At 32.9% G+C, this 26496-nt stretch overlaps 12 protein-coding genes across 12 annotated transcripts; 8 read left to right on the top strand and 4 right to left on the bottom strand.

Moving 5' to 3' along the window:
- Window positions 1-666: 666 nt before the first annotated feature.
- On the top strand, window positions 667-2157 carry DFA_05764 (uncharacterized protein; the record flags this gene model as incomplete). The annotated part of the gene is made up of 2 exons (XM_004361424.1): window positions 667-670; window positions 881-2157. 2 exons carry the CDS (start codon window positions 667-669, stop codon window positions 2155-2157), a joined length of 1281 nt encoding a protein of 426 aa, XP_004361481.1.
- Window positions 2158-2313: 156 nt separating this feature from the next.
- Window positions 2314-4397, bottom strand: migA (BTB/POZ domain-containing protein; the record flags this gene model as incomplete). The annotated part of the gene is made up of 3 exons (XM_004361423.1): window positions 2314-2787; window positions 2852-2987; window positions 3073-4397. 3 exons carry the CDS (start codon window positions 4395-4397, stop codon window positions 2314-2316), a joined length of 1935 nt encoding a protein of 644 aa, XP_004361480.1.
- An 896-nt stretch (window positions 4398-5293) lies between these two features.
- On the top strand, window positions 5294-5904 carry DFA_05762 (uncharacterized protein; the record flags this gene model as incomplete). Its single annotated transcript, XM_004361422.1, has 2 exons — window positions 5294-5398; window positions 5509-5904. 2 exons carry the CDS (start codon window positions 5294-5296, stop codon window positions 5902-5904), a joined length of 501 nt encoding a protein of 166 aa, XP_004361479.1.
- A 1036-nt stretch (window positions 5905-6940) lies between these two features.
- On the top strand, window positions 6941-8722 carry DFA_05761 (uncharacterized protein; the record flags this gene model as incomplete). The annotated part of the gene is made up of 2 exons (XM_004361421.1): window positions 6941-7001; window positions 7086-8722. 2 exons carry the CDS (start codon window positions 6941-6943, stop codon window positions 8720-8722), a joined length of 1698 nt encoding a protein of 565 aa, XP_004361478.1.
- A 592-nt stretch (window positions 8723-9314) lies between these two features.
- DFA_05760 (uncharacterized protein) lies at window positions 9315-9650 on the bottom strand (the record flags this gene model as incomplete). Its single annotated transcript, XM_004361420.1, has 1 exon — window positions 9315-9650. The coding sequence occupies one exon, from the start codon at window positions 9648-9650 to the stop codon at window positions 9315-9317; it is 336 nt and encodes a 111-aa protein (XP_004361477.1).
- A 574-nt stretch (window positions 9651-10224) lies between these two features.
- Window positions 10225-11979, bottom strand: DFA_05759 (uncharacterized protein; the record flags this gene model as incomplete). Its single annotated transcript, XM_004361419.1, has 3 exons — window positions 10225-11190; window positions 11267-11472; window positions 11571-11979. 3 exons carry the CDS (start codon window positions 11977-11979, stop codon window positions 10225-10227), a joined length of 1581 nt encoding a protein of 526 aa, XP_004361476.1.
- A 421-nt stretch (window positions 11980-12400) lies between these two features.
- rps26 (40S ribosomal protein S26) lies at window positions 12401-12871 on the top strand (the record flags this gene model as incomplete). The annotated part of the gene is made up of 2 exons (XM_004361418.1): window positions 12401-12496; window positions 12611-12871. 2 exons carry the CDS (start codon window positions 12401-12403, stop codon window positions 12869-12871), a joined length of 357 nt encoding a protein of 118 aa, XP_004361475.1.
- A 447-nt stretch (window positions 12872-13318) lies between these two features.
- On the top strand, window positions 13319-19012 carry DFA_05757 (TAR RNA loop binding protein; the record flags this gene model as incomplete). The annotated part of the gene is made up of 10 exons (XM_004361417.1): window positions 13319-14320; window positions 14398-15110; window positions 15209-15681; window positions 15785-16202; window positions 16263-16889; window positions 16966-17260; window positions 17338-17534; window positions 17604-18033; window positions 18097-18809; window positions 18997-19012. 10 exons carry the CDS (start codon window positions 13319-13321, stop codon window positions 19010-19012), a joined length of 4884 nt encoding a protein of 1627 aa, XP_004361474.1.
- Window positions 19013-19078: 66 nt separating this feature from the next.
- Window positions 19079-19831, top strand: DFA_05756 (uncharacterized protein; the record flags this gene model as incomplete). Its single annotated transcript, XM_004361416.1, has 4 exons — window positions 19079-19127; window positions 19196-19462; window positions 19490-19725; window positions 19826-19831. Coding segments are annotated over 4 exons (558 nt in total), but the record flags the coding sequence as incomplete, so codon positions are not given.
- A 102-nt stretch (window positions 19832-19933) lies between these two features.
- DFA_05755 (uncharacterized protein) lies at window positions 19934-23173 on the bottom strand (the record flags this gene model as incomplete). Its single annotated transcript, XM_004361415.1, has 5 exons — window positions 19934-19956; window positions 20132-21241; window positions 21641-22233; window positions 22396-22577; window positions 22658-23173. The coding sequence occupies 5 exons, from the start codon at window positions 23171-23173 to the stop codon at window positions 19934-19936; spliced, it is 2424 nt and encodes an 807-aa protein (XP_004361472.1).
- Window positions 23174-23721: 548 nt separating this feature from the next.
- atox1 (copper transport protein) lies at window positions 23722-24120 on the top strand (the record flags this gene model as incomplete). Its single annotated transcript, XM_004361414.1, has 3 exons — window positions 23722-23730; window positions 23822-23891; window positions 23990-24120. The coding sequence occupies 3 exons, from the start codon at window positions 23722-23724 to the stop codon at window positions 24118-24120; spliced, it is 210 nt and encodes a 69-aa protein (XP_004361471.1).
- Window positions 24121-24895: 775 nt separating this feature from the next.
- On the top strand, window positions 24896-26287 carry DFA_05753 (calcium-binding EF-hand domain-containing protein; the record flags this gene model as incomplete). Its single annotated transcript, XM_004361413.1, has 5 exons — window positions 24896-24965; window positions 25152-25393; window positions 25541-25761; window positions 25842-26064; window positions 26132-26287. 5 exons carry the CDS (start codon window positions 24896-24898, stop codon window positions 26285-26287), a joined length of 912 nt encoding a protein of 303 aa, XP_004361470.1.
- Between the last annotated feature and the right edge of the window lie 209 nt (window positions 26288-26496).

The raw sequence follows: 26496 nt of genomic DNA, 5'->3' as shown, positions 1-26496 counted from the left end.
TATCTAAGAGGGTAGAGTGGGGGGAGGGGGATAACTGTTGTGTACATTGGTGTCAAAACCAAAACATATACACATACATATGTATATGTACACACAAATAAATTACATTAATGTATTCCACTTTCAGGTCATTATGATAATAAAGATTCGATTTACAATACAATTATTATTATTATATATATTATCTTGATTTTATATAATAATGATAATAATAATATAATAGAATTGGGAACCCTTTATCATACTATTCTACCTCTTTCTCTCTTCAAAGGAAGGGGAATGAAGTATAGTATAGCGAAGGTTGAATAGAGAAATTACATTTGTTTTTTTGTATTTTTGGGGATTATTAGATTGCTGTCAATCTTTGAAGTTCACATCTCAAGAGAACTTGTTATTATAAATATTATTTCAATTCATCTCAATAACTCTTGGTCGGGTTTATTGAGTTATAAATACACATTATTTTGAAAGATGTATTGATAGCATTTGTTAAACTATAATCACCTTAAAAGGAAGGAGGAGATGATAGAGGGTTAATCGATCCACCACAATCGCACAAAGAAACTCACTCTTTTAAAAATGTGTATCCCTCCCCCCAAAAAGAGTAAAGATATTTTTATATTGGGGGATGGTGAGGGCTCGAGTCTGTCAGTCACCCTGAATACTATGTGTTTATAAAGAGATGCTCATCCCTCACTCTATCATTCCATCATTCTTTCCTCCTCTCCTCTCTCCTCTCCTCCTCTTATCAATATTTAATTAATTATATAAAATATAAATATTCTATCCCTTTCTAGTTATAAACCAAACAAATAATTAGGTGTTGTTTTATCTCTATCTCTATCTTTATCTATTTATAGAGATAAATTATTATTTTTAGTCAAAATGGAGTCAATTTTATATCAATTACAAAATCAACAATCTACTTCCTCTACTACTTCAACTACAACTCATAGTAATAGTCCATTTTTGCCATTACCTTCGTCGTCGTCATCGTCAACTCCTACTCGTAATTCCCCTTTGATTCCCTTCTCCCAGATCCATCTACCAGTGCCTATGTCATCCTCTTTTACACAAATGACTCCTCCTACACCATCGATTCTTCAAACAGAGTCATCGTTACCATTCACCAATTCACATCAACCTCCAATGTTTGTATTCTCTTCTAATGGAGCCAACAGTAGTACTAGTGGACATCCACAATTACCTATTCCATTTCAAATGTCTTCTTCTGTATTAGCATCAACCAGATTACCAACCAGTTCTTCTTCATTTTATCAACAACAGCAGCAGCAACAAGACTACCAATCATCATCATCGTCACCATCATCATCTCCATTCCAACAACAACCTCCAATGGCAATACCAACTGTTAAAAAACAAAACATCAATCAAAATGAATACCAAGATGACATTATTGAAAGATTATTCAATACTTTGTGGGATTCGATTATTGTTGATCCAAAGCATTTTAGTGCAAAGAGTCTACCAGACTATGCATTGTTTAAAAGTTTGTTCCTTAAAATGATGGGTTCGCCAGACAACAACATCATTGTTAAGCAGTATTTGGAAAAGTATATGCATGCACTTGCCACCACCACTGCACTCACCAAACAGCTCTTTTCAGAGGTAGACCACTTTTCTGGACGTTATATTGCTGTTTTAAAGATGTCGTCGTACGAACCTGCAACCTCTGGATCCGTCCGTTCAAAGACTAAAACCACTTCTGGTGCTCTTAGCAAATCATCAAAGTCTGTTCTATTGCAATGGGTTATCAATCATCTCGATGATCCATATCCACCAATGGATGTCAAAAGACAATTGGCTGCAGAATCTGGTCAATCCATTGCCCAAGTTTCCAATTGGTTCATTAATTTTAGACGTAGAAGTCTTGAAAAGCTAAAGGAGCAAGTTGCAAGTCACCAGATTGAGCAATCTACAGGAGGTCCATCCTCTTCTTCCAACACCTCACCCATTCAATCGGATGATCATCTATCTGTTGCCACATTACCAGTGAATAATAATAATAATAATAGCAACCAACAACAACAGCGCTTTAACTATAATAATATGGCCAACAATATGATGATGCAACCAACTCCATCGACTTTGAGACCAACCATTAATTATTCCAATCAATTAAATTATTCATTATAACCTAAACTAATTAATTACTTACTTACCTACCTACAGTGTTGTATTGTTCTATTAGAAATAAACTTATCTATAACATATTATTATTATTAATATTATTTGTATACCAAGGGTTTGGTTTGGTTTGTTGATATGATTCTTTTGTATTTTTTTTTTCGTTTATTCTTGAATCCATTTGATCGGGCTTTTCGTCGTAGTTGTGTTGTCATTGTTGATAACATTATTACTTTGTAATAATTCACCATAAAGTTCGATACCACCAATCACCAAAAAGTTTCGATTGTTTGAGTTCTTTCCAGTTTGAAGGATACGGAAATAACGATAGGCAGCAGTGACATTTGGAATGTTCCATGTATGAGTAGCGTATTTCAAATTAAGTGAAGAGTCGTTTGTGTGACGTTTCAGTACAGTCCATTGCTCACCATTTGTCGATCCTTGGAAATCCCATGTTCTAAGACTGTCTGATTTAAAACTGAGACCATGTCTAATTGTATAACACATTGGAATGACTGATCGATTTGGACCCAAATCTATAGTCACCCAAGATGCTGGTACATCCTTTGTCCAAAATTCAAATGGTGCCAATTCAACTACATCTTGTAAATTTCCTTTATCAATACTAGATGATGTAATCTAAAAAAAAAAAAAGAGAAAAGGGTAAGTATATAATGAGATTATTTAAAATATTTATATTTACTTTAATTCTTAAAGAAGTATGAGGGTTTGCCCATTTCTCTCTATAACAATTAGTTGCAATCCAATATAAAATTCCCTTTTGATCAAAATCATGATTATATTCAAAAGGTATTGACTGTGGTGGTCTGGGTAAGAATCTAAAAAAAAAAAAAAGAAAATATAATTAGTAAATATATTCTTTTTTAATAATTAATAAATACTATATTGACCAAGATTAATTACCTAGTATTAGTGATAGGGTACTTGTTAAAATTATTATTATTATTATTATTATTAGTAGAATCGGTATTATTTTGTTGTTGATCGGTATGATTGTTATTATTATTGATAGTATTAGTAACTGATAGTAAAGGGATATTTGAAATGGTTGATGATGTTGATGAAGAAGATTCGTATTTCTTTAAACGTTCCATAAATGTTTCAATTAGGATATCTCTTGGTACCAGTGGATTGCTTGATATTTCTATTAATTGATCATATGTCATCCAGATATATCTTATATGTGACATTAATTCATTAATATTATTATTATCTATTATACAATTATTATTATTATTTGTTTCGTTTGGTGTATTATTATTATTATTATTATTATTGTTGGTAGTGTTGTCGGTTTGTTGTTGTTGTTCTTGTTGTTTATATTTAATAAAATTAATTACTATTTGATATAATGTATATTCATTCTTTACAACCAAATAAGGATGTTTAAGTAAAGTTATAAATATTGATGATGGTAAAAACATTAAATCAAAATCATTATTATTTAGATTCTCTGTACTATTATTATGACTATTATTATTTGTATTACTATTATTATTACTGTTATTATTATTATTATTATTGTTTGATTTAAATAATTGTTGTTGTTCACAAATATAAGGAAAATTCTTTGCAATGATACCAATACATTTATCAATGATAAAGTCAAAATGAAAAGAGATGGAAGTACGAAGGATAGAGACTACACTTTCTCTGTTTAGATTGGTGTCGAGATATTTGTTGCATAGAGATTGAAGTGCATGGATTAGATAGTGATCGGCCATTGCCAAGAGAGGAACGACATTGTCTGGTGACATCCAAACACGACCATCATACATAAACGAGAGTACTTGAGGGAATATGTTGTATGGGTCTGGCTGACGAAGAGTGATGACTGCTTGACTAGCCTCTCTAAACTCTGACGACAACAATCTCTTGAAAAACTCTGAACTGTACGCCAAGATGATACGATGTGTATCGTACATTTTAGATCCATATATCAACTTTACATCAGAGAATCTCTTACTATCAATATAATCTTTAAATCCATTATTAAATATTGAATTGGTTGGGTTTAATAAATTACTAATATTATTATTTGAACTTGTTGATGTTGTTGTTGTTGTAGTAGTACTAGTCAAGGGTGATGATAAGATACTACTACTACTATTACTTGTTGGCCCATTAATTGGTAAAAAGGAAGATGATGCTACATTTTGACTATTATTATTATTATTATTGTTGTTACTATTATTATTATTATTTGATGGTTGTTGTGATGCTAACATCAAACAAAGTTTTTGTTTTTAAAGATTTATCTAAGAATTGGTTGTTGTGAAGTGTATGTACAATAAATAAAATATATATACAGCAGTATATCTAATCTATTTCGATCGAGAATGTATTTGTTATTTTTTGTGTGTTTTTAAAAAGAAAAGAAGATGTATACAATGTAATGTGTAAAGTTATTTGTACAAAGAAAAGGTGAGAGGTAATAAAAAATGAGGATCGTAGGGCAAGTGACGTCTTGTGATTACCAAGCTATCGACAAAAGTCAGGTCGAAAGAAAAAAATCTATGCAACTATTAGTTTTTATTATCAAATATTGGGCAACGAGCTGAGATTATTCTATCTTTAAATCTTGTATGAGTCTACCAAGGTAAAGTTGTTATCACTTCTTTCTAGCTTTGTAGTAATTATATTAGTATTTCTAGAGTACTACGCATTGGTGAAGTTACAACTTTGTCAAATCAGGTACTAGATTAGATCACACATGTGTATTGGATGATATGATTTAACCCGATTTGAACTTGGGTTGTAGTGTACATCACTACACATCTCTTTCTTTTCTCTCTTTTTGTAAAAAAGAATATGGTGGGTAGGAGGACCCCTTCTTATTGGATGATGCACCCTCTTGATGCTGATGTGGTTCCAACTATCGTGTTGTTTGTGTGGTGTGTTTATATTGGCTAACCCAACCAATGCATCCATCCATTCATGCACCCATCTTGTATTGGTGATTGATTTAAATATTTGGGAATGTGTATGTATTGAAGACAAGCAAAAAGGCAGTTAAGTATAGAAGAAGAAGAAGAAGAGATCAACATCAATTCATTATTTATATTTCTTCTTTTACTTTTTTGTCAAACTAAACTAGTAATATTTAATTAATTATTTAACTTAAATGAAATTATTATCAACTATATTAATTCTCTTGGTGGCTATTGTTGCATTGACATTGGCTAATTCACCTAAATCATCATCTCCAACTGGTGTCACTGTTACTCAGGTATGTAGCCAAGATCTATTCATGAATCACTCTCTATACCCTTTATAATATTTTGTTTGTTAACTCGTCCAATTCTTTATTTATTTATATATTTATATATTTATAATTAGACAGGAGGATTTGCAGGAGTACACAAGACAGTGTCGTTGGACCTAAAGACTGGAAAGACAGCAACTGGCAAAAAGATTGATAAAAAACTATTGGATAGTCTCAATGATAACATCAAATCCGATGAATTCAAAGACCTCCCAGAACACAGTGTTTACGAACCCGATCATCAAGTAGCCGATGCATTCATCTACGAAGCAGTATTCCATTTCAAAGGACACAAACAAATTAAAAACATCTATTGGAATGAATTGGCATCCAACAAGACATCCATTTGTGAACCACTCCAACAACTAGCCTCTAAATATGCTACCAATATTCCACCTCCACCTGCATCAGATAAAAAAGATAAGAATGTCCAAACTCCTGATGTTGAACATGGTACTCCATCTCAATAAATAATCTATATGCATATCATATCTTATCATCATCCACACCCACAAAAAATAATAAAATAATAATGAATAATAACCTTACCTCAAATTAATTAATTCGTTAAAAGACAAGAGATTAAAAGAACCTCATCATCTCATAGGCTTCTTCAGAAAGCTTCTGCACTCACTTCTCTTCTTTTATCCTCGTCCTCATTATCGTTCATTATGATAAAAAAAAACGATGAACATAATAAAAAATCAAGAGTTTTTGTAAATGCAAATGAGGGATGTTGGCACGTCGGGGCATCAATTAAACACGCACTTTGTCCTTTTGGGCCACCCGATTCCTGTCAAGTCAGATATGAGAGGATCGCAATGTCGATCGTTTTTTTTTTTTTTTTTTTGACAACGTTTTATAAATTTTTTTCAAGGACACTTTGTCTGTGTAAGTGAATTTCCTCCTCCTATGACCTAACCTTGACGCACAACATACACACATATCCTAGGTTCCCTCTAGAGTTATTTATTATTGTTATTTTCCCTCTCTTTTCATACTTTCTCAAGGATTAGTACCTTACCCTTACGCAAGCCACTTTAGAGCATTAGTTTTTAGATTTTTTCAAAACGACACAGAGATTTTGTTGGTTTCAAAAGGATAAAAACTCTCTCTCTTTCTTTGCTAAGTTAGGTTAGAAATAATCTGGAAAGACGATATCTTCTTAGTTACAACAACAACAACAGCAACGTAGCAAGCAATTATATTAGTAGAGAAGACACGAGGAATAGATAGAATAGATCGACTTTTGGTGAAGATCGCCTTTCGTCTCCCCCCAACAACAACAACAACAACAACAAAATACAGTTCAGCTGACCAACACACTAGTAGTCACATTCACAAAGCAGTAGTAGTACTAGAACCATGGTCCGTCTAACCATGCCCAAGTTCTTCTCATCGAGAAGCTTTATCATCTATGCAAACTTTCTTCTCATTCCATTCGTTTTGACCCTACTTTGGTTGTTGTTGCCTATTAACACGTACGTGGCTTTTTCAGGGACTAGCATGGTATACTTTATCGTCATGTTTTTCACTTGGATCTCTTTCTATGATTTAAATCTACCTGGTATGTTTAGATAGATAGATAATTATATATATATATGATGATTAATAATCTATTTCTATTTCTTTTTCTTTTATTTTTTTTTAGGATGTTCAAAGATTCAAATTATATTCTTTTTCTTATGTTATATTGGAGTATCGATTGCATGGTTGAGTGTAGTGACAAAGATTAAAAAGGAGGATAATCGATTGGCATATTCGTTTATCGATGCCATTGTCATTGCCTTTTGTGCCGTATGTTATTTGATTCATGTGATTATACACAAGTTCAAGAAACAGTATGTCTATGGTGTCGACGATGTTGTAGTGGACGAGCGTGGTGTCAAACGTCGCAAACGTCGTTCCAAGCCATGGACCAAGCGGTTAAGCAAGATTCTGTGCTACTACAAACTCATCGATATGGATGAAGACGACCAAAAGAACCAAATAGCAAGAGACATTATGACCGACGTCACAAATGCACGTGATGCCAGTCTGCCACACCACAATTCGGTCAATGTGACCGAGGCCAGCGGCAACCCATCGGATCCAAACTTTTTTAGACACTCTATGTATGCTCCGCGAGAGGAGAAACACGTGCTCAAGACATTTGAAGGTGGAGGCATTGAGATGGCTACCATCAAGGACCAGTCGTCTACACTGACATCGTCACAAGAGCGTGATGCACAGACTGAATTTTTCAAAAAGAAAAAGGGAGCTAGCGAGACGGGAGGAGACATTAGTTCGCGTACACAATACACTGGACAACTACGTATATCACCATCTGTAATGGATGAACTCATGCCCAAATACGAAACATCATTTAGAAATTACATTTGCACTGTAGTCTACCAGATTGCAGTCGTTGCAACTTGGTTTTGGTTGCACAACTTTGCGACACTCGTTATTGAAAAGGATCTCTTTTCGACGCCGTTCCTTGCGCTTCTCTCGATTGTGCTTTTCCACGCCAGTCGTCTCATGTTGATGGGTGTCAGCAACATTTTGAATCGTCTGCTCAGTCCCCGCGAACTCACCTACTTTACCTTTTTCCAATTCCCACTCATGTTTTTCCTCTACTATCGTAACCTGTTTCTCAATATCAATAGTTGGGGTATCACGGTGCTCGTGTCGCTCGTACTCTTTGTCTTTGACATTGCCTACTATCCGCTGCACATGACCAAGCGTTACTGGATCTTCCGTCACCAGCAGCTGGCCATCTACCTCGAGAAGCGTGGTACCACCAGTCGCATCTTTAGATGGTTGCGTGTCGCACTCGACGATCCCAACCCTTCCTACGAACAACATATCTGCAAGTTGTCCGTCGAATACTACTATGACAAGATGGCCGAGTACACTAGCATTGTCACAATGGTCGTCTTTTTGTCACTGATCCGTGCACTAAAGTACAAGATCTCGTACTACCCCAGCTTTGAGGAGCTAGACACCGAGTCATTCCACCAACTCCTCTTCCGATACCTCTACCTCGTCTGCTTTGAAATGGCATACGATCTTGGCATTCGTTTCTTTGCTCGTCGATTCATGAAGATTGATATCTCCAACAGAGGCAGAAACGAAACCATCTCTCATTTTACCACTAGATTCATCTACACCTTCTTTTTGTTGTATTGTCTCATGGACGTCTATAACGCCCAAGTCATTTACAATGATAATGTTGATTTCTCCTCTACCGATGATACCATTAGTAATTCCCTTATTGCAAATATTATTCAAAATTTTATTAAATAATCAATAACAATAATCATTAATAATAATAATAATAATAATAATAATAATAATAATAATAATCAACATATAATCAATCCCCTCCCCAAACCAAACCAAACCAAACCAACTATAACCTACCACTAGTTTATTCATTCATTATAAATAATAATCAATCAATCAAATTCAAATCAAAATCAAAATCAAATCCAACCTCCGAATAATTATGCCCATTTTTTTTTCCCAAATCACAAAACAACGATACACACAGTACACATACTTTTTCAAAAATAGAGTCATTTGCAAACCAATTATTTATAATATATTTAAATAAAATGTAGAATTAATAATTTTGTTGATCTATTATTAGTCATTTAAATCAAAACAAAGTAAACATATTAAATATTAATAAATAATTATTAAATATTATGTGTTTGTATTTTAAAAAAAAACTTTTATTATTATTATCTAGATAAAAGAAAAAATAAATATTAAATATAGAAATTTAAATCTTAATTTTAAATGTTGAGTAGGAAGATGTAAGAGGATGGATGAGGATGGGAGAATGGGAGGATGGTGGGAGGGGGGATAGGAGTGATGTAATCATATTTTTAGTTTAAAGTAATGAAATGAACAATGCAATGATGGACATTAAAACTAAAACAGATGGAATGGAAATAGTCATAGCAGAACTGTCTTGATTAAAACAGAGTACTTGATAACTTCCACTGGTTGAACATCCACCACACTCAATGTTGCTCACATTTTCCAATGCCACTGTGCAGCTGCCATTTGTGAAAGTGGTAGCTTCAATGGAATTGTTGGTTTGTTGAACTAATACACCAAAGGTGGAATTGTCGCTTGTATTGGTTACGACAGTACAGGTTTCCAATGGTACGTCGACACAGTTGTGTTTTGTTCCGTGAGCACATTGAGTAGAGTTGTCATACATAATACAAAAGTTTACAGAACCACTTGGTGGATTACCATGGTTTACTTGAGAAACTTCTCCTTGAAATTGGTAACAGCCAAAGCTAATAAAGTAACAATTAAAAAGATTAAAGTAAATTTCATTATTTATAAATGATTGATTTGGGGAGGAGGATGGGATGGAAGAAGAGGAGGATGAGGAGGATGAAGAGGAGGATGAAGAGGATGAAGAGGAGGATGAAGAGGATGAAGAGGATAAAGAAAAAAAAAGTGATCTCTCAAGCTCTTATGTAGGCGTGCTTGGGAAGTTTGGGACTTTTAGAAAAAACATATTTAAATAAAATTAAATGCGATTTATAGGACGCGTAACTATGATACACCGTTCTCATAACCCCAACTAGGTGAACATGGGGAGGTGATCGTCCTCTCATCGATGAGTCTCGTCGGGAATCCAAAAAAAAAAAAGGATAAATAACGACCTAGCCTCGTCTTTTGCATCGAGTGCCCCGATTTTTGTAAAACGACACCGTGATGGGTTGGGAGCTTATTGATTAATCTGCTCTGCCATATATATATATATATATAGATAGATTAGTTTATTGCCATAATTTTAATGTTGCTCTAACGTCAATATCATGTATTTTTCTTTCAGTGTGACCAGGTAATTGTTTCTTTGTCAATAACTGTAATAAACTTTCCCATCCACATGGTTCTTCATCTGGTTGAGTTTTAGTTATTTCTTTTTCTTTTTGTTCCGATTCTTGTGATTCATTTAAATTGTTGTTGTTATTATTATTTGTTAAAGTTGTCGTGGTAGTTGATGACTGATTAGTTTGTTGTTGTTGTTGTTGTTGATGTTGTTCGTCTTGAATTTCTTCTTTTGAAAATATGATCCATGGACAAAACCAACGATGTTCATTAATTGGTGAAAAAGGTTTTAATCTTTTTTGATTAAACTCTATGGTTGAGCTGAGAGATGTTGATTGATGTGAAAAGGAAGTTCCCCAACTCCAACCCAAATCTGATGGTGGTTTTGTTCTCTTTGTATCACTAAATCCAGTATAAACACCTTCACTATTTGTAACATTAAACCCACTATTATTATTATTATTATTACTATTATTATTATTGTTTCCACTAAATGATAATATTCTATCAATGACACTTGACATTGTTGTTTCAACTCTTTCTTCTTGTTCAAATAAACTTCTATTTCTTTTGAATTTACTTGTTGTTGAATTGTTGTCAGATATCGTTTTATCTGACAAATGGGGGTATATATCTTTGAATGGGTCTGTTGAAAGCTCTGTGAAATTCCACATTCCACAAACTCTTTGACAATATGAACAACAAACACTATCCTCTCTTGTTGTCGACGATGATGATGATGCATTATTATTATTATTATGGTCATCACCTTTATAATAATCCCATCCACATAGAGCAATGATACAAGCAACCTTTAATTTTATATCCTTTGTATTATTACTATCTGTCAATATACCAGCCTCTTTTATAATCATTGTCAATAAATTATTATTTTCTTTTTTTTGAACTATTCCCTAAATATTAATTATTAATAATTAATAATTAATAACTAATGTCTAATGTTTGTTGTTGTTGTTGTGTATAGCATACCCAAAATGTTGTATCAATGTCTGGAAACCTATTTAAATTCTTGTAGATATTATTTACACGAGCCATATAACTTTCAATCAATGTTTTTGAAGGAACATTGATTAAACGAGCATAAAACGATGGACTTCCATTATCTCTCCATGGACAAGTCTCTCGATGTCCAGTTGTCTTTACTTGATTTGAAAAGTCTATCACTCTTTTTTGTGCTTCAAAAAATGATAATAATCAAAAATGAATGTCAATATTACTCTTTTATATTTATCATTCAACGACAACAACAATAATAATAATAATAACAACATACTTTGACAAGCAGATAGAGAAGGAGCAATATTATAGTATAATCTTTTACTGCACATTGTACATTCCAACATATCAACATCACAATTAATCCAACCAAATCGAGCACATTGAAGTGGATCTACCAAGACAGGTTTAGCAAACCATCTAGAGATGGTAAATGATTTTACTCTACGATAGTAATCATTACTATCCCAAGGTCTAAATAATATACTTGATGAATCATCTAATATTTGATTATTATTAGATGTTGATGATGACGATGACGAATCTTGTTTGTCGACTGTAGAACTACTACTACTACTAGCATGCTGATGAGTAGCATTATCATCTACATTATTTGTATTTAATGGTGTATGTATCAATGTAACATTGTCAAGACTAGTTAATGCATTTTTAATACGATCCTCCATCTACTCTCTCCTCTCTGTCCTATCTCTCTTTTAATATATTAGAAGCAGCGATGATCACACACTTTGATGTTTTTTAGCACAAGATGTGAAGGGCAAAAATTTCAAATCCATTTCTCAAATAACGATTAATTTTTTTAATTTTTCACTATGATGCCGTCTGAGCAAGGCGCAGTCTGTGAGCTGTCTCTGCCTCTGTGTCTGTCTTTATGAAGCATACACCTGAATCTGCTTCTTCCTTTTTGTGACCAACGAGAATTTGTATGTGCATATAGGAAAGAGAAAGACACAACAAGCAGACACAGTACGTGACAGTATACTAACTAACTCTTCTTCTTTATACTATACAAATCTAATCAATCCAATCTATCAAACTTCAATCTCTACAATCATCAATTATTACTTGGTACTCAACAACAGAAAAATGACTCAAAAGAGACGTAATCACGGTAGATCCAAGCACGGACGTGGACATGTCCAATTCATCCGTTGCACCAACTGTGCTAGATGTGTTCCAAAGGTACATTGAAATAATGATGAAACAGCATAGAAAACAGCAAAACAGAGATAGAACTATATACTGACTATATTCCTCCACTACAACCTATACACATTATTACTTAAACTCTTATAGGACAAGGCTGTAAAGAGATTCTACATTCGTCCAATCGTTGAAAACGCTGCTGTCAAGGATATTTCTGATGTCGGTGTCTTCACTGCCAAGGGATACAAGTTCCCAAGAACTTACATCAAGTCCCAATACTGTATCTCCTGTGCTATTCACTCTCACATCGTCCGTGTTCGTTCAGTCGAAGATCGTAAGATCCGTACTCGTCCACAAAGACCAGGTATGAAGACCATCGGTGGAAAGCCAATCAAGCCAACCAACAACTAAATAAAAAGTCTCAACCTGTTTTAGAGTATAAATTATAGAAAACAGTCGCATCTCACTCTACGTACTTTGATCTAGATCATCACATCACATCACACATATTATTATGAGTAAAAAGAGTAGACTAGACGTCGTTTGTTTCATTGTCCAGCCAGTTTCTTTTTTGAAGATATACACACGATGAAACAAAAGTGGTAAATTCACATGATTCTTTAGTATTACTCAAATTCGAAGATATCATACTACGATATATCAGAACAATGAATCATATAGTTTAAAGTTAATATTTGATTGGATTATAATATTAATATTATTATTTAAATCAAAACAAAAAGGAAATTATTAAAAAAAAAAAGTAAAGACGAACGAGTAAGAAATCATTCGTTTTATTTATTTATAGAGTAGTTAAATAGATAGAGATATATAGAGATATATAGAATAGATTAAAAGATGAGTAACAAGATATTAGGATTGCTAAAGCAATTCGCAGATTCTTTAACTACTCAATACAATCTTAAAAAAGTTGACTCTGCAACTATCAATATCATCCAAACACCTTATATCCAATCTACGTTTGCACTCTATAATGACTCGCCTATTACTCTGCTCACTGATATCGAACATGCTATCAGTGAACAAGTAGCTAGTAGTCAAAAGTCAGATCCATTGTACATTCAACTACTCGTACATGGTGCTTATCATTTGCTTACTACATCTGACAACAAGATCGTTGATGTCTCTATTATCAACCGTTCAATTGAAAATATCTACATCAAGTTGTTATACATCTCTTCTTTATCTTCAACATCTTTCTTGTCTGGTGATGATGATTTACCACAACAACAACAAGTATCATCAGATGACTCATCTTCATCTAGTGACATGTCAATCTTGGTAACATTATTATGTCAACATATCAAAGATTTAATTAAAACCAAAGAGAATGTAAACATTGAAAAACTTCAACAAGTAGTATTGGAATCATTACAATTCAATTTAGAGATTGCCAATAATATCCCATCAACCTCTACCGCTACCACCACTACCACCAATACCACTACTCCATCAACTTCATCAACAAAACAATATATTAATCATATGGTTGCATGTATGTTGGGATCTATACTATTAGAAGATTCAGTAGAAAAGGGACAACAATTGTCTGGTACTCCATTCCATACAGCATTGTTTGATACTTGTAACAAGATCTTATTGTCTGGAAACTCAGAGTTGAGACACTCTGTCATCACTTCACTCTTGCTTGCCATTATCCAATCGTCTACATCTCAACAGCATCAATTGGTTAGAGACACCATTCTCGATCTAATGATGACTCAACCAGAGTTTAACATTCGTTCAGATGCCTTTAAAATCTTGTCCAAATTATTTAAAGTATTCTTTCAACCATCAATGGATCTTCGTTTAAATACTATTTTCTGGAAACATTTAATTGTATGTCATAATATATAAATATATATAAATCGATTGAGATTAGATGATATTAATTAACTTACCAAATTTATTTGTAGAATGGATTTATTGATAATGATGGATTAATTCGTAAACGTTCAGGATATATATTAAAACGTATTATTAAATTATCAATTGAAAGAGAAGGTTTAGATGATCATTTAGAATGGACTAGATATTTCAATTGGAGTAAGAGTGATAGTAAAGAGTTACAAAAGTATTGGGATTTATACTTTCTCATCTATGAAACATTGGGTGAATTTACTCTTCATTTGATTCTTCCCGTTTGGAAGGAAATCGATGCATTGGTCATTGAATCACACAAAGGTAACAAAAAGGCATTGGCATTTGAATGGTTGGACATTCTCTTTCAAAGAACTATCAATCACGAGAATCCAGCTGTCATCAAGGCTCAATGTATTGGTATTATGAACTCACCATACATTGCATGTTTACCACAATCTTTTATCTTTGGTACATTGATCAATGCTATTGTCACACCCATTCTTTATCGTGGTATCACCGAGAGTGCCATCCATCAAGCTATTATGAACTTTTTCACCACCTACTTTAACTCTTTAACCTCTACCAAGGCCAAGAGTGACTTTGTCAGCACTCTTCTCACCTTTTTGGCCAAAGAGGAACGTTTCAAAGAGTTTACTCTTTGTATTTTGGATTTCGTTCATTCCATCTCTTCAACTCCTGGTATTGAATTTATCAATAATTCTTTTATGGATAAAGTTAATCATTTATTTGATCATTGTCGTAGATTGTAAGAGAATAGAAATAGATACAAGAGAATAGATAGAAGAAAATAGAGGAATAATCATTTATTAATATATATATATATTTTTTGTTTATTTTTTATAGAAATCAAACAACAAGATTTAGAATGTTAAAATATATTATTAAAATTATTACAAAATTGACAGATAAAAAGGATATGGATTTTATCAATGTTAGTAAGATTTTATATCAACTTCCAGTTCAAATTCATGTGTTGCCAAAATACGCAAACTTGATCAAGCAATGGTTGAGTTCATTTGGTGATCAATGGTTGATGAATAATATCGACACACATACAGACCAACTCATCAATTCATCGTCGTATGCTGCATTGACTGATAATGGCGACGCCTATATCACACTCAAAACTTCCTTTTACATGATGGCAAGACAATCCACCTATTTGCAAGACAGTGAGTTCCAAAAATTAATTCACAAAAAGTTGGAACCAATCTCTAAACAATTAATTCAATCTTTATCATCATCTTTGGATTTACCAAATTCAATTTCAACTATTATTCTTTTATCTTCTATATTATCTTTTTCAATTTCATTTGGTAAGTAAACAAAAAAAAAACAAAACAAAAAAGACAATGAATAGATTAAAACATTTCATTTGGTACTAAATCATTTATTTTTTATTTTTTATTTTCTATTTAGAACAAAAGACAATTATTACAAATGAATTTATTTCATTCAAGAATCAATTTATTGAATATTTGATAAAGAATGATATTTTGGAGACAATTGAAAATCATATTGTTAAATTGGAACTTGGAGATTCTTTGATTTCATTGGTTGCATTTATTGTTGATGCATTCAACACTGACAAGGATGTTGCACCAAAGATTGACCAATATATTCAAGTATTAACTGCACGTTTGGACAGTGTTGGTAGATCATCACGTACACTCAAGAGTCAGATCCAACGTATCAATGTTTTACAATCATTCTATGGAGTATTCAAATTTAGAAATCAAGTCGTTCAAAAGGATCAATTACAATCACTCTTTAAATCAATTTATAGTTTAACTTGTACTCGTCCAAATGATATTGAAACTTCAAATGATATTACTTCGTATGTAAAGAAGAGATGAGGGACAAAGAAAAATAACAAATATTAATTATTCTTTTTTAGCCGATCATGGGGAGCAGTTCAACAATATTTTATGAAGAACAAGTGGAGATTGGTTCGTAATATTTTATCAATGTTGGAACAAGTTGATGGCATTGTATCAATTGCAAAGGATCAAGATGAGGCCAATGAAATCATTGAATCACTTATTGACGCAGTAGGTGGTGCCAATGTCTATTTCATCAAGCCAATTCTCAACAGTGCACATATGTTGTTACCATTTGTCAGACAAGAGTTTAACAAAAAAGGAGACTATCGTGTCGATGTTCTTTCTAATTTGATGGAGAGTGCTTGGGCTGCTGCCAACGACACCAACGTCACATCAATGACTGCATTTGTTCAATTTGCATTCTCACCAAATCTTCTTTCCGTCGAGCCATCCTCATGGGACGACGAATCATTAAATCATCACACCCTATTGAAACATTATTATAGCATTTTATTGGGTAAATCTGATGGTGCCGTCGGTTTGATGAATCTCTTGACAATGAAAACAACTCTTGTTTGGAATGAAATGCCAACCATTGCCTCACATTACAAAGATGAAATCTTACAATCAATTCTTTATGGTCCAATTAGAAAGGATGATGATTGGGAACAATCTGATCAATCATTTTATGATCCAATTGTGTATGTAGATTAAAAAAAAAAAAGTAAACAAAAAGTATATATATTAAACTATTTTTTTTTCTATTTCTTTCAACAGAACATTTAATAGTTTTGTATTTGATTTTTCAATTGATTCATCATATGAAAATGATAGAGATGAGGCTAAATTTGGTGTTGGTAGTATTCCATTAAAGGATGTTTTCTCAAGAGCTGTGGTTGGTACATTCTTAAAATCAATGGGAGCAAAGGCATTGGATTCATCTCTTTCAAATCAAAGCCAATACAAAGAATTTATCAATTCATTTATTCTTGAGTTATTGGAATATGCTTTCTCCAAAGAATTCCAAAGATCAGATCGTCATTTAATTAATACTATTCCACATAGAAGAAGAGTAGGTCAAACAATTTTAAAACATTCATTAATTTTATTAATTATATTAATTTATTTCCTTTTTTCCAATTTTAATAGATTAGATTATGGCAAGCATTGGCATTATTATCTCCTTATGTAACACCAGCAAATGAACAAGAGGTTACTGAATTTGCTCAAAAATTGGTTGATGTTATGTGTTTGTTTAATTTACCATCTACCAGACGTTATATCAATATTTTCATTATCCGTTTCATTACAAGATATCCTCAAACTATTCAATCTCACTTTTTACCGTATGTCAAGTTGAATCAAATCTTTCTTTACATCATTTAACATTCTTTTTTTATTTTATTTATCTTTAGATTATTGGATGAAATTAATTTAAGAGGTGATATTGTAACAAGTGTAGTTATTACAGCAGGTACAATGATTTTATATCTAGATGACAAGGAACAATGTAATAAGATATTTAAAAAGATTATGGCATTGTGTTGTTCCAATCACATGTCTGTCAGAGGTGCATCGATCAGTTTAGTTCTCAGATTACGTGGTTCAAAGCATTTGGCCGAAAAAATTGATGCTCCTCTTATGGAATACCTCAATTATTTCGAATGGTATATCACCCACAATACACAAACCTCAAAGTCATTGTCAAGACTTGCATCTGCCCTTTCAATCTCCACATCTACTACTGATGAAGCTGAAGACCTTAAAACTGCCTGTGACTATAAGAATTTGTATTATGATATTCCATTAATTGAAAAATTAAATCATAATGAAGTTTGTGCTCCTGTATGTTATAGAAAAAATAATAATCACAATAATACTTGTATTAATATTTGATTTCTTTTTTAGGGAATATTTGAATATTTAGTTGATGATGTAATGAGAAAATCACCATTGACAGCACAATTACGTGAATACTTGTTTGAGAAATCAAAGATGCCAGAGATTTCAGATGCAATTAGAGAGGCTCTTGAAGTTGACAAGGCAGAAGAAACAGAAGAGGATAACAAGTCGGATGTAGATGCCGATGATTTCATAGAGAGTCAACCAACTGGATACCAAAAGAAGATTTTACCATGGGCTGATATTGAAGAAGAAACTCGTCACAACTTGATGGATCAACGTTCTAGACAGAGTATCATTATCGTTGCCACTTTTGTCGATAAGATTCCAAACTTGGCAGGTATTGCACGTACTGGTGAAATTTTCAACATTGAATCATTGGTTGTTTCCAACCGAAGAATCATGAAGGAAGTAATGTTCCAACAGATTTCAGTAAGTGCCGAGCGTTGGTTGCCAATTGAAGAGGTTAGCGAAGAGAACCTTACGGACTACTTGATGTCCAAGAAATCAGAAGGTTACTCATTACTTGGTATTGAACAAACCTCTACATCCAACTGTATCACCGAGTTCCAGTTCCCCAACAAGTGTGTATTATTGCTTGGCAAGGAAAAGGAAGGTATTCCCACAGAATATATCAACCTTTTAGACAAATGCATTGAAATCCCACAACTGGGTGTACTTCGTTCATTGAATGTTCATGTCAGTGGTTCAATTATGATGTATGAATATACAAAACAAGGTATCGTTAAAAATAGACAACAACAACAAATATCAAATAACCAATAATAAACTGGAACGGTAGTCACTCTCAGAATGAAGGATGAATTGTTTTTTAATTTATAAATATTTATATTTTTATTATAATTATTAAATTCACTAGCGCATTTTAATATATTATTTTTTTAGAAAAGTCGAAAGATAAGATAAAGAGAGAAATCATCTAGACTATAGTCTATAAATCTAATTAAACATATATTCTATGTCACAGACAAGCTCTGAAAAAGGAGACCAATCTAAAGATCTCGAACGGTTAAAAGGTAAGTTGACCATTCCATCAGAATATTGAGCTCAATATAGCTATAATATGCTCATTTTTTACTTTCAGCCCAAACTAGAAATATCCAAAAGATTAGAAATTCTTTAGGAAGAGTATCAAGATTCTCACAATCATTCATCGATAGTGCATATGCACCCAAAGAAAGAAAGGACTCCCTATTACGTGTCCTTAGATCAACCAAACAATATGAATCCAATCAAGACATAAATATAGTATACAAGTTTATAGATTTACTTTCGGATCCCTATCAAGGAACATTTATTCCAAAAAAAGATAGAATCGAAATCATAGAGCTGGTCCAGCAAATCAATCATAGTTTTATTCTCTTCAAACACTAAAAAGAAGGACCAAACAACATGTTTTTGTTTGATGGAAACGTAATTGAGGATTTTGTTTTGGATGCATTCCAAGCTTTTCAAGTTTCAAGATGGTTTATCAATCCATTAAACCAGTTGCAAATGGTAGTTTTGGTTGATATGGAGGAAGAGGATTTCTACTCACAACTTTTAAAGGAATTGAAATCTCCCAACGGTGGAATCTCAGAAAGCTATCTAAAAGAAAGCTTTCAATATCGTAAGGTATGGGAGTTCCAAATGGAAATTGGGATTAATTTAAGGGTGAGTTGAGCATGTACTCAAATAAATTATAAAAATGAAATATATTATTAATTATATTTAGGATTAAAATGCTTAGCTCACTACTTTCTTTAATGAATATTTTGGAACTGCTTTGCTCCAATAAATAAAGATTCTGGTTTGTTATTGTGCTTGCTGATTGGAGTCACTGTTAAGGATTCGTAATCATACGATCTGATATTGTGAAGTCGCAATTTTTGGACGATTTGGCCATTCGAGGAGGGAACAAGCTCGTGAATTGATGTGGCCTCAAATTCCCTTTTCCTGTGGTTGTATAATCCAAATGTTGGTAAAAAGTTGATCATGTTGCAAATTATATGTTTGGGGAGATCTGAAAATGGTATTTTACTCCTAATCGTAATAATGGGATATTTCAAATTATTATTATTTTCATCATTATTAATAATGCTATTATTATTATTATTATTATTATTATTATTATTATTATTATTATTATTATTATTATTATCATTATTATTATTATTATTATTATTATTATTATTATCATTATTATTACTGCTAATAATATTATCATCACTGATTAAGTGATTGAATTTACGATGATTTTGTTTGCTTTTCTTTTTGAACCATTTTTTGACGACCGATTGAATTGACCTTGCAAAAGAAACCTTAATAGGAGTATTCTCTATGCTAGTATTAATATGATCCAAGTATATTTCTTCAATGTTAAAGTAAAACATGAGGGACATTGGATGGTGATGTTGTATCTGACCACTGAGCAAGGTTTTCACCTCGCTCTTGGTTTTAATTCTGTCAAACAAATCTTGGGTAAATAATTCTCGAACAACATCTCGACTGTTTGAAAGAACAGAAATGTTTTTAAAACCATCCAAGTAGAGCCTGTGACCATGACCATCAGCTTGTAGGAACAACAAAGGCTTTTTGGCGTTACACAAAGGTTGGTCGGGTATGATCTTAATGAGTGAATCGACCACATCTTTGTGGCCCATATCCCACGGCACTTTATTTTTTACATAGGAAATGACTCCATCTGTTTGACCAAAAGCCAATGCTATTGATAAGATTGTATGGAGAGGATATTCTCGAAATTCGAGCTCAAAGTAGTCAAAGAAATGGTAGGCTTTGATCGGTTTTTTACATTCCTTTCTTAGACTCATCTCTATTGACTCTACAAATTTGAAATCCTTCTTTGGGACTAGTCCCTTGCTTTTGCTGTAGTAAAACGGAGACACTGAATGATAGATCCAATCGTTGGAAGAGCTACACATTAAACATTCCGAGTCTTTTGAGCGCTTGAAACAATCATCGCAAAAAGAATGTCCGCACGCTCTCATGTCGATTGGCCTTCTCCAAATGCAAGATGCGCACACCAGAGTACAAATTGGGTAGTCGACAAAGTCCTTCTTCGAGGTTGAAACAAAGGTTTCAAGGGGGACAGACGAGTGGGCTTTTGGGAATAAGAGGTAGAACAATCCATCTTGGAGTTTGGTTTGGTATTCCTTGCCCACAAATCTGGGCAACTGGATCTCCTTTTTATATATTGTTTGGGGGTATGAAGATAAATCCAATTGGATGTCCCCAAGTAAAAGAAGGTCGATTCTCGAGGTACCAGATATAGATAACTTGCTACCCCTTTTGACCACCAAAATATCTTTAATGTCCACCCCTGGGAGTTCGATTATGATGATGTAATGAAGTTCTTTTTCAATTGTTTTTATGTTGGGTGAATTATTGTAGACAGGCAAAGAATTTATATCCTCTGTATGTTGTTGTTGTTGTAAAATTTGTTGTTGCTGTTGTTGTTGTTGCTGTTGTTGTTGTTGTAGATGATATGAGTCATAATGATTTGTGAGAAGAGCAACCCTCTCCCAATTACATGGAAATTCAAAATTTCCTTCCCAACTTGTTTTGAAGTTAATGTGACTACGACCATGTTGGGGGAGAGACAGTTCGCAGGAATAACCGTCGTCTGGATTCTTTGCACAACAAGTAATCTTTTGGAAAATAAGGAAATCAGTCCAAACCAAATCTTGTCTTATTTTTGGGTCCTCAAAGTCCAAACAATCTTTGATATGGTCGAGGGCATGTTCGTACACTTCAACCCACTGTGGCTTTTCTGTTGACTGGTGCAAATTCAACCTAAGAGACTGTTCCTTTTCAAGACAACGAACCAAGTATTCAAAGTATTGAAAGATGGCCGTTGGTTTTGTTTTCATTATAGAAAAGTGGTCAAGGATGGTGCGTTGTGGGTCTTGATTGATCATACCAACGAACTCGGCTAACTTGTGTTCAATATACAAGTCCATGTCGACCAGTTGTTTGCTGATTAAACATTTTGTTACCTCCTTCATAGTGTCGATATAGCTTTTGGGATCCATTTTAACATTTGGTAAGGAAAAGGACTGGCAGGTCATGAAAAATGAGGCAACCTTTTTAATGTTATCACTTGCTTTTTCGAGGTAATCAACACTTTTAAAGTAATCCCCTTTGACAAGGCTACATTGGTTGTTGAATAATATAACTAGATGTGGTTTATATGGGTTGTTGATTGCTCTTGATTCAAGTGGGCATACAATGCTTGCCAATGCTGAGAACAGTGTCTCTAGCTCTCTCGGGTTGTCAAAAACATACACAACAACGCTACTGCCGAGGTAAATAAGTTTTGAGAACCACTGATCGACAAAAACCTTCCTATCTTTGATGGACTTGGCCCAATCTGGGTTATTGGGATCGGCTTGTGTCATTGTACTGAATAGTAGATTCGAATCGGTACCATCAGTTCCTTCTGTATCGAAAATAGAAATATATCTATGCTATAATAAAAAAAAAAAAGTATACCAAGTTAATCATTGACCAATGTAATGTTTATATTTAAATAGATAGGGGTATTTACATCTCCATTCATGTGACTTAGTTCCAACTCGTAACATATGATATCGCTTGTGGTTGATAGTGATGATGTGTGAGATCTCTTGACAATGGGTGGTCTGTCGGAGGTTGTCCATCCATCATCCCGTAGGATCTTGTATACTGTGTGGATGAAATTGCTTTTGCCAGCGCCTGATGGCCCGATGACTCCAATCTTGACCATTCTTGTACGTCCCTTCTCAGTGCAGGACACCTCTTTACCTCCACCAGGTGAAACACTTACAGACTTCTGTTTCTCAAGTGCATTCACCTCACGACGAGTTGAATCATCACTTTCGAGTAGTTGTTGGTGTGCTGGTAATAAGAACTGTTGTATCGGACCTATTTCTTTGTAGTCAAGGCATTGGTGACCAATACTAAGGCACTCGGAATCAAAATGATTCTTGCAAATAAATATATTGCATCCACAGCAATAAAGAGGTGAATCTGTATTCAAACACAACAGATTATTATGTGTGGAAGTTGTCACTTCGCACTTCATTTTTTTGATAATAATTTAAAATATAAAATATAATATAATAATACTCTATCTATGATGATCACGTCATAATTATAAATATATATGTCACCAGAATCTAAATAAATACAAATACATAACTTTAATAACTAGTATACACATAAAAATAATAATAATAAAAATAATAATAGGAGAGTGTTGTTGAGTGAGTTTAAGTATTAATTAATCATGACAATAATAAAATTAAATAAAATAATAAAATGTGCAAGCTGCACACGGCAGATAGGTAGGTTCAAACAACGCTGCCTCTATACAATCAAAAATAGGGGGCACTTGAAATTTTGAGAATCTCTCTTTATTAAAATAAAATAAAATATTCTTGTCACTACTACATTTAGAAGTAGAAGTTAAACTTTAAAGTTGGTTGGAACAACTGTTGTTAGGAGAGAGAATCATTTAATTACTGCAATTCAATTAAAAAACTTTTTTTTTTTGATGGACACCTTTTCAACAACAAAGGAAATCGATTCATTTCAATATTAATACTACAACAAACAAAATAAATAAATAAAATGACTACTGTAAGAAACAAACAAATAAACAAACAAACAAAGATTATTAAAATGACTACGATATTAATTTAATCCTTCTTCCTATCATATGATACAATAGTACAAATTCAACGTTGATATGACCTGCGGAGGTTGCTCAAAGGCTGTTACTGCCATCTTGTCAAAGCTTGGTATGTTATAACATAGGATAGGTGTGATTGATTCGATTGAATTAGATCGATACTAACATCATTTATACATAAATACATATCATATCTCATATCAATAGAGGGTGTTTCAGATATTAATGCTGATCTTACTACCAAGGTTGTCACCTGTAACTCTACCAAATTCAATGCCGATGAATTACTTGTATCTATTCAAAAGACTGGAAAGAAGAGTTCAATCAAGAATGATTAAATTAATTCAGTTAGTTCTTCATCCATTCACCATATATAAATAAATTCAACACAACCTTCACCAATGAAATGAATCTAGATTGCGATGACAATGTCCTCCTCATCCTCTTCTCTTAAAAAGTTAACATGTGTTTAAAACTCTCCTCTTCTTGAATAACAAAACACTAGTAGTAAAACAGAATAGCGAATAATGAATACTCAATGAGACACTTGTCTATAGGCAGTAAAACAGTCAACAGTGAATGATGAGTGTTGTCTATCTTGTTGTTTAAGACTGACTTTTTCAATCTATGCAATGTTATCGATCATCTTCAATTCATTCAATTAATAAATTTGACAAATATGATATCAATCAATCATCAGCTGCTTATTTATCGTCGTCGTACATATGATATTATTATTATTATTATTATTATTATTAATCGTGATACTATAATGAGAGTTATTATTGGTGTAACCAATCATTGAAAATTATTCACTAAAATTATTTTTTGGGTAACCATCAACAACAACAATCAATCGTAGAATTGGTAATATCAGTGCAAGGGATAAACTAGCATTCATTCACAACAACAATAACAACAATAACAGTTACACTGAAGAGGATAGGTAGTAGTGCGCATAATCGACAATAGAAGCAGTTTAAAGATTCATCATCATCAAATAGGATAATAAATATTTACTATTACACTTTCGGAGTAACAACAACAACAACAAACAACTTATACCGATATATATATAGTCTATCTAATAGAGAAGAAGAAGAAGAAGATAAAATGGGAGGAGGACAATCAAAGTCGAAATCACAAAAGAAAAATGGTAAAGGTAAAGCTAGTAAAACTAAAGGTAGTTATTGAATACACATTACTCATTCTCCAGATTATAGAAAAGAGTTTGAGTTGCGTCACAAATAGGAAGAGGAATAGGAGGAAGACGGATAGACAGAGATGGTCAATAACACCTTTAGTTGAAAGGAACTTTAATCTCGATTACTAACCTTTTTTTATTGTTGATAACTACTACTACTACTAGACGAAACACCAGCAACAAATAGTACACCATCGACAACAACATCACATCGTCAAGATACTGTAACAATAGAATCATCATCTTATAAAAATAACAATACAAAAGACAGTACGACATCACCTTCCTCTGCATATACCTCCACACCTGCAACTGCAGCTGCTGCAAACCCTGTATCAAAGCCAAACACATCAAACACCAATGCTACATCACCAAAGTCATCAAATGAAAAGGTACAAAAGAATACTGTATGCATACTAATAGAAATAGACAATAGAATAGATTCTATTTATAGCAATCCGACAACGACGACAACGAGAAGCTATAAAATTTAAACATTACTAAAGGATTAATATTAACTGTTTTTTTTTTTTTTTTAATTTAATTTTTGATAGGATGGAGGAGATAAAAATAAGAGAATAGAAGAATTTTATGATCAGTATGCAGACCCAGAAGATCCAACAAATATTGGACCAGAGGGTATTGAAAGATTGTGTAAAGATTTGGGTGTTGAACCTGAAGATGTTATTGTATTAGTATTGGCGTGGCACCTTAATGCTCAAAGTATGGGTTTCTTTTCTAAAAAGGAATTTACAACCGGTTTATTAAAATTAGGGTAATTTAATTTAAAAAAAGAAAAAGAAAGGAAATGGTTATAATCATTTTGATTACTAATATATATATATTATTTTTTAGAATCGATTCATTACAAAAGTTACAAACATACTTACCAAACTTTAAAAAGGATTTGGAAGATCAAAATAACTTTAAAGAGATTTATAGATTTGCATTCTTGTTTGCCAAAGAGAATCCACAAAACAAAATTCTGGAAATTGAGAGTGCTTGCAGTATGATGTCACTTATATTGACACTTAAATATCCACATGCTGATAAACTTGTAGATTATTTATTAAATCATGTAAGTGAATCAATCACAAATATCAAACAAATAATCAATACTAATGGTTGTTATTATATTTTTTTAGCAAACAACATATAGAGGATTAAATATGGATCAATGGCTTTCAGTATTTGAATTTGCAAAGGTTATTGCACCAGATACTTCAAACTATGATGAGAATGGAGCTTGGCCAGTCCTTTTAGATGAATATGTCGATTGGGTTAAATCAAAAACAAACTAAAACAATGGAGATAGAGAAAGAGAGAAAAGAAAAACAAACAACAAATAACAAACAAATATAATAACCAACTAAAAACAACAACAACAACACAACAACAGAGAGAGAGAGAAAAAGAAAAAGAGAGCCTCCGTCGGGCACCCCCTATATATTTTAAATTCTCTCTATTTTTTTTTTTAATCATCGTTCCAATATATATATTGTCATCGTAT

Source organism: Cavenderia fasciculata (genome assembly GCF_000203815.1).
Source record: "Cavenderia fasciculata unplaced genomic scaffold Scf_Dfasci-G-o-80e12.f1-5, whole genome shotgun sequence".
Taxonomy (NCBI): domain Eukaryota; phylum Evosea; class Eumycetozoa; order Acytosteliales; family Cavenderiaceae; genus Cavenderia; species Cavenderia fasciculata.
This window is presented reverse-complemented; position numbering and strand designations above follow the sequence as displayed.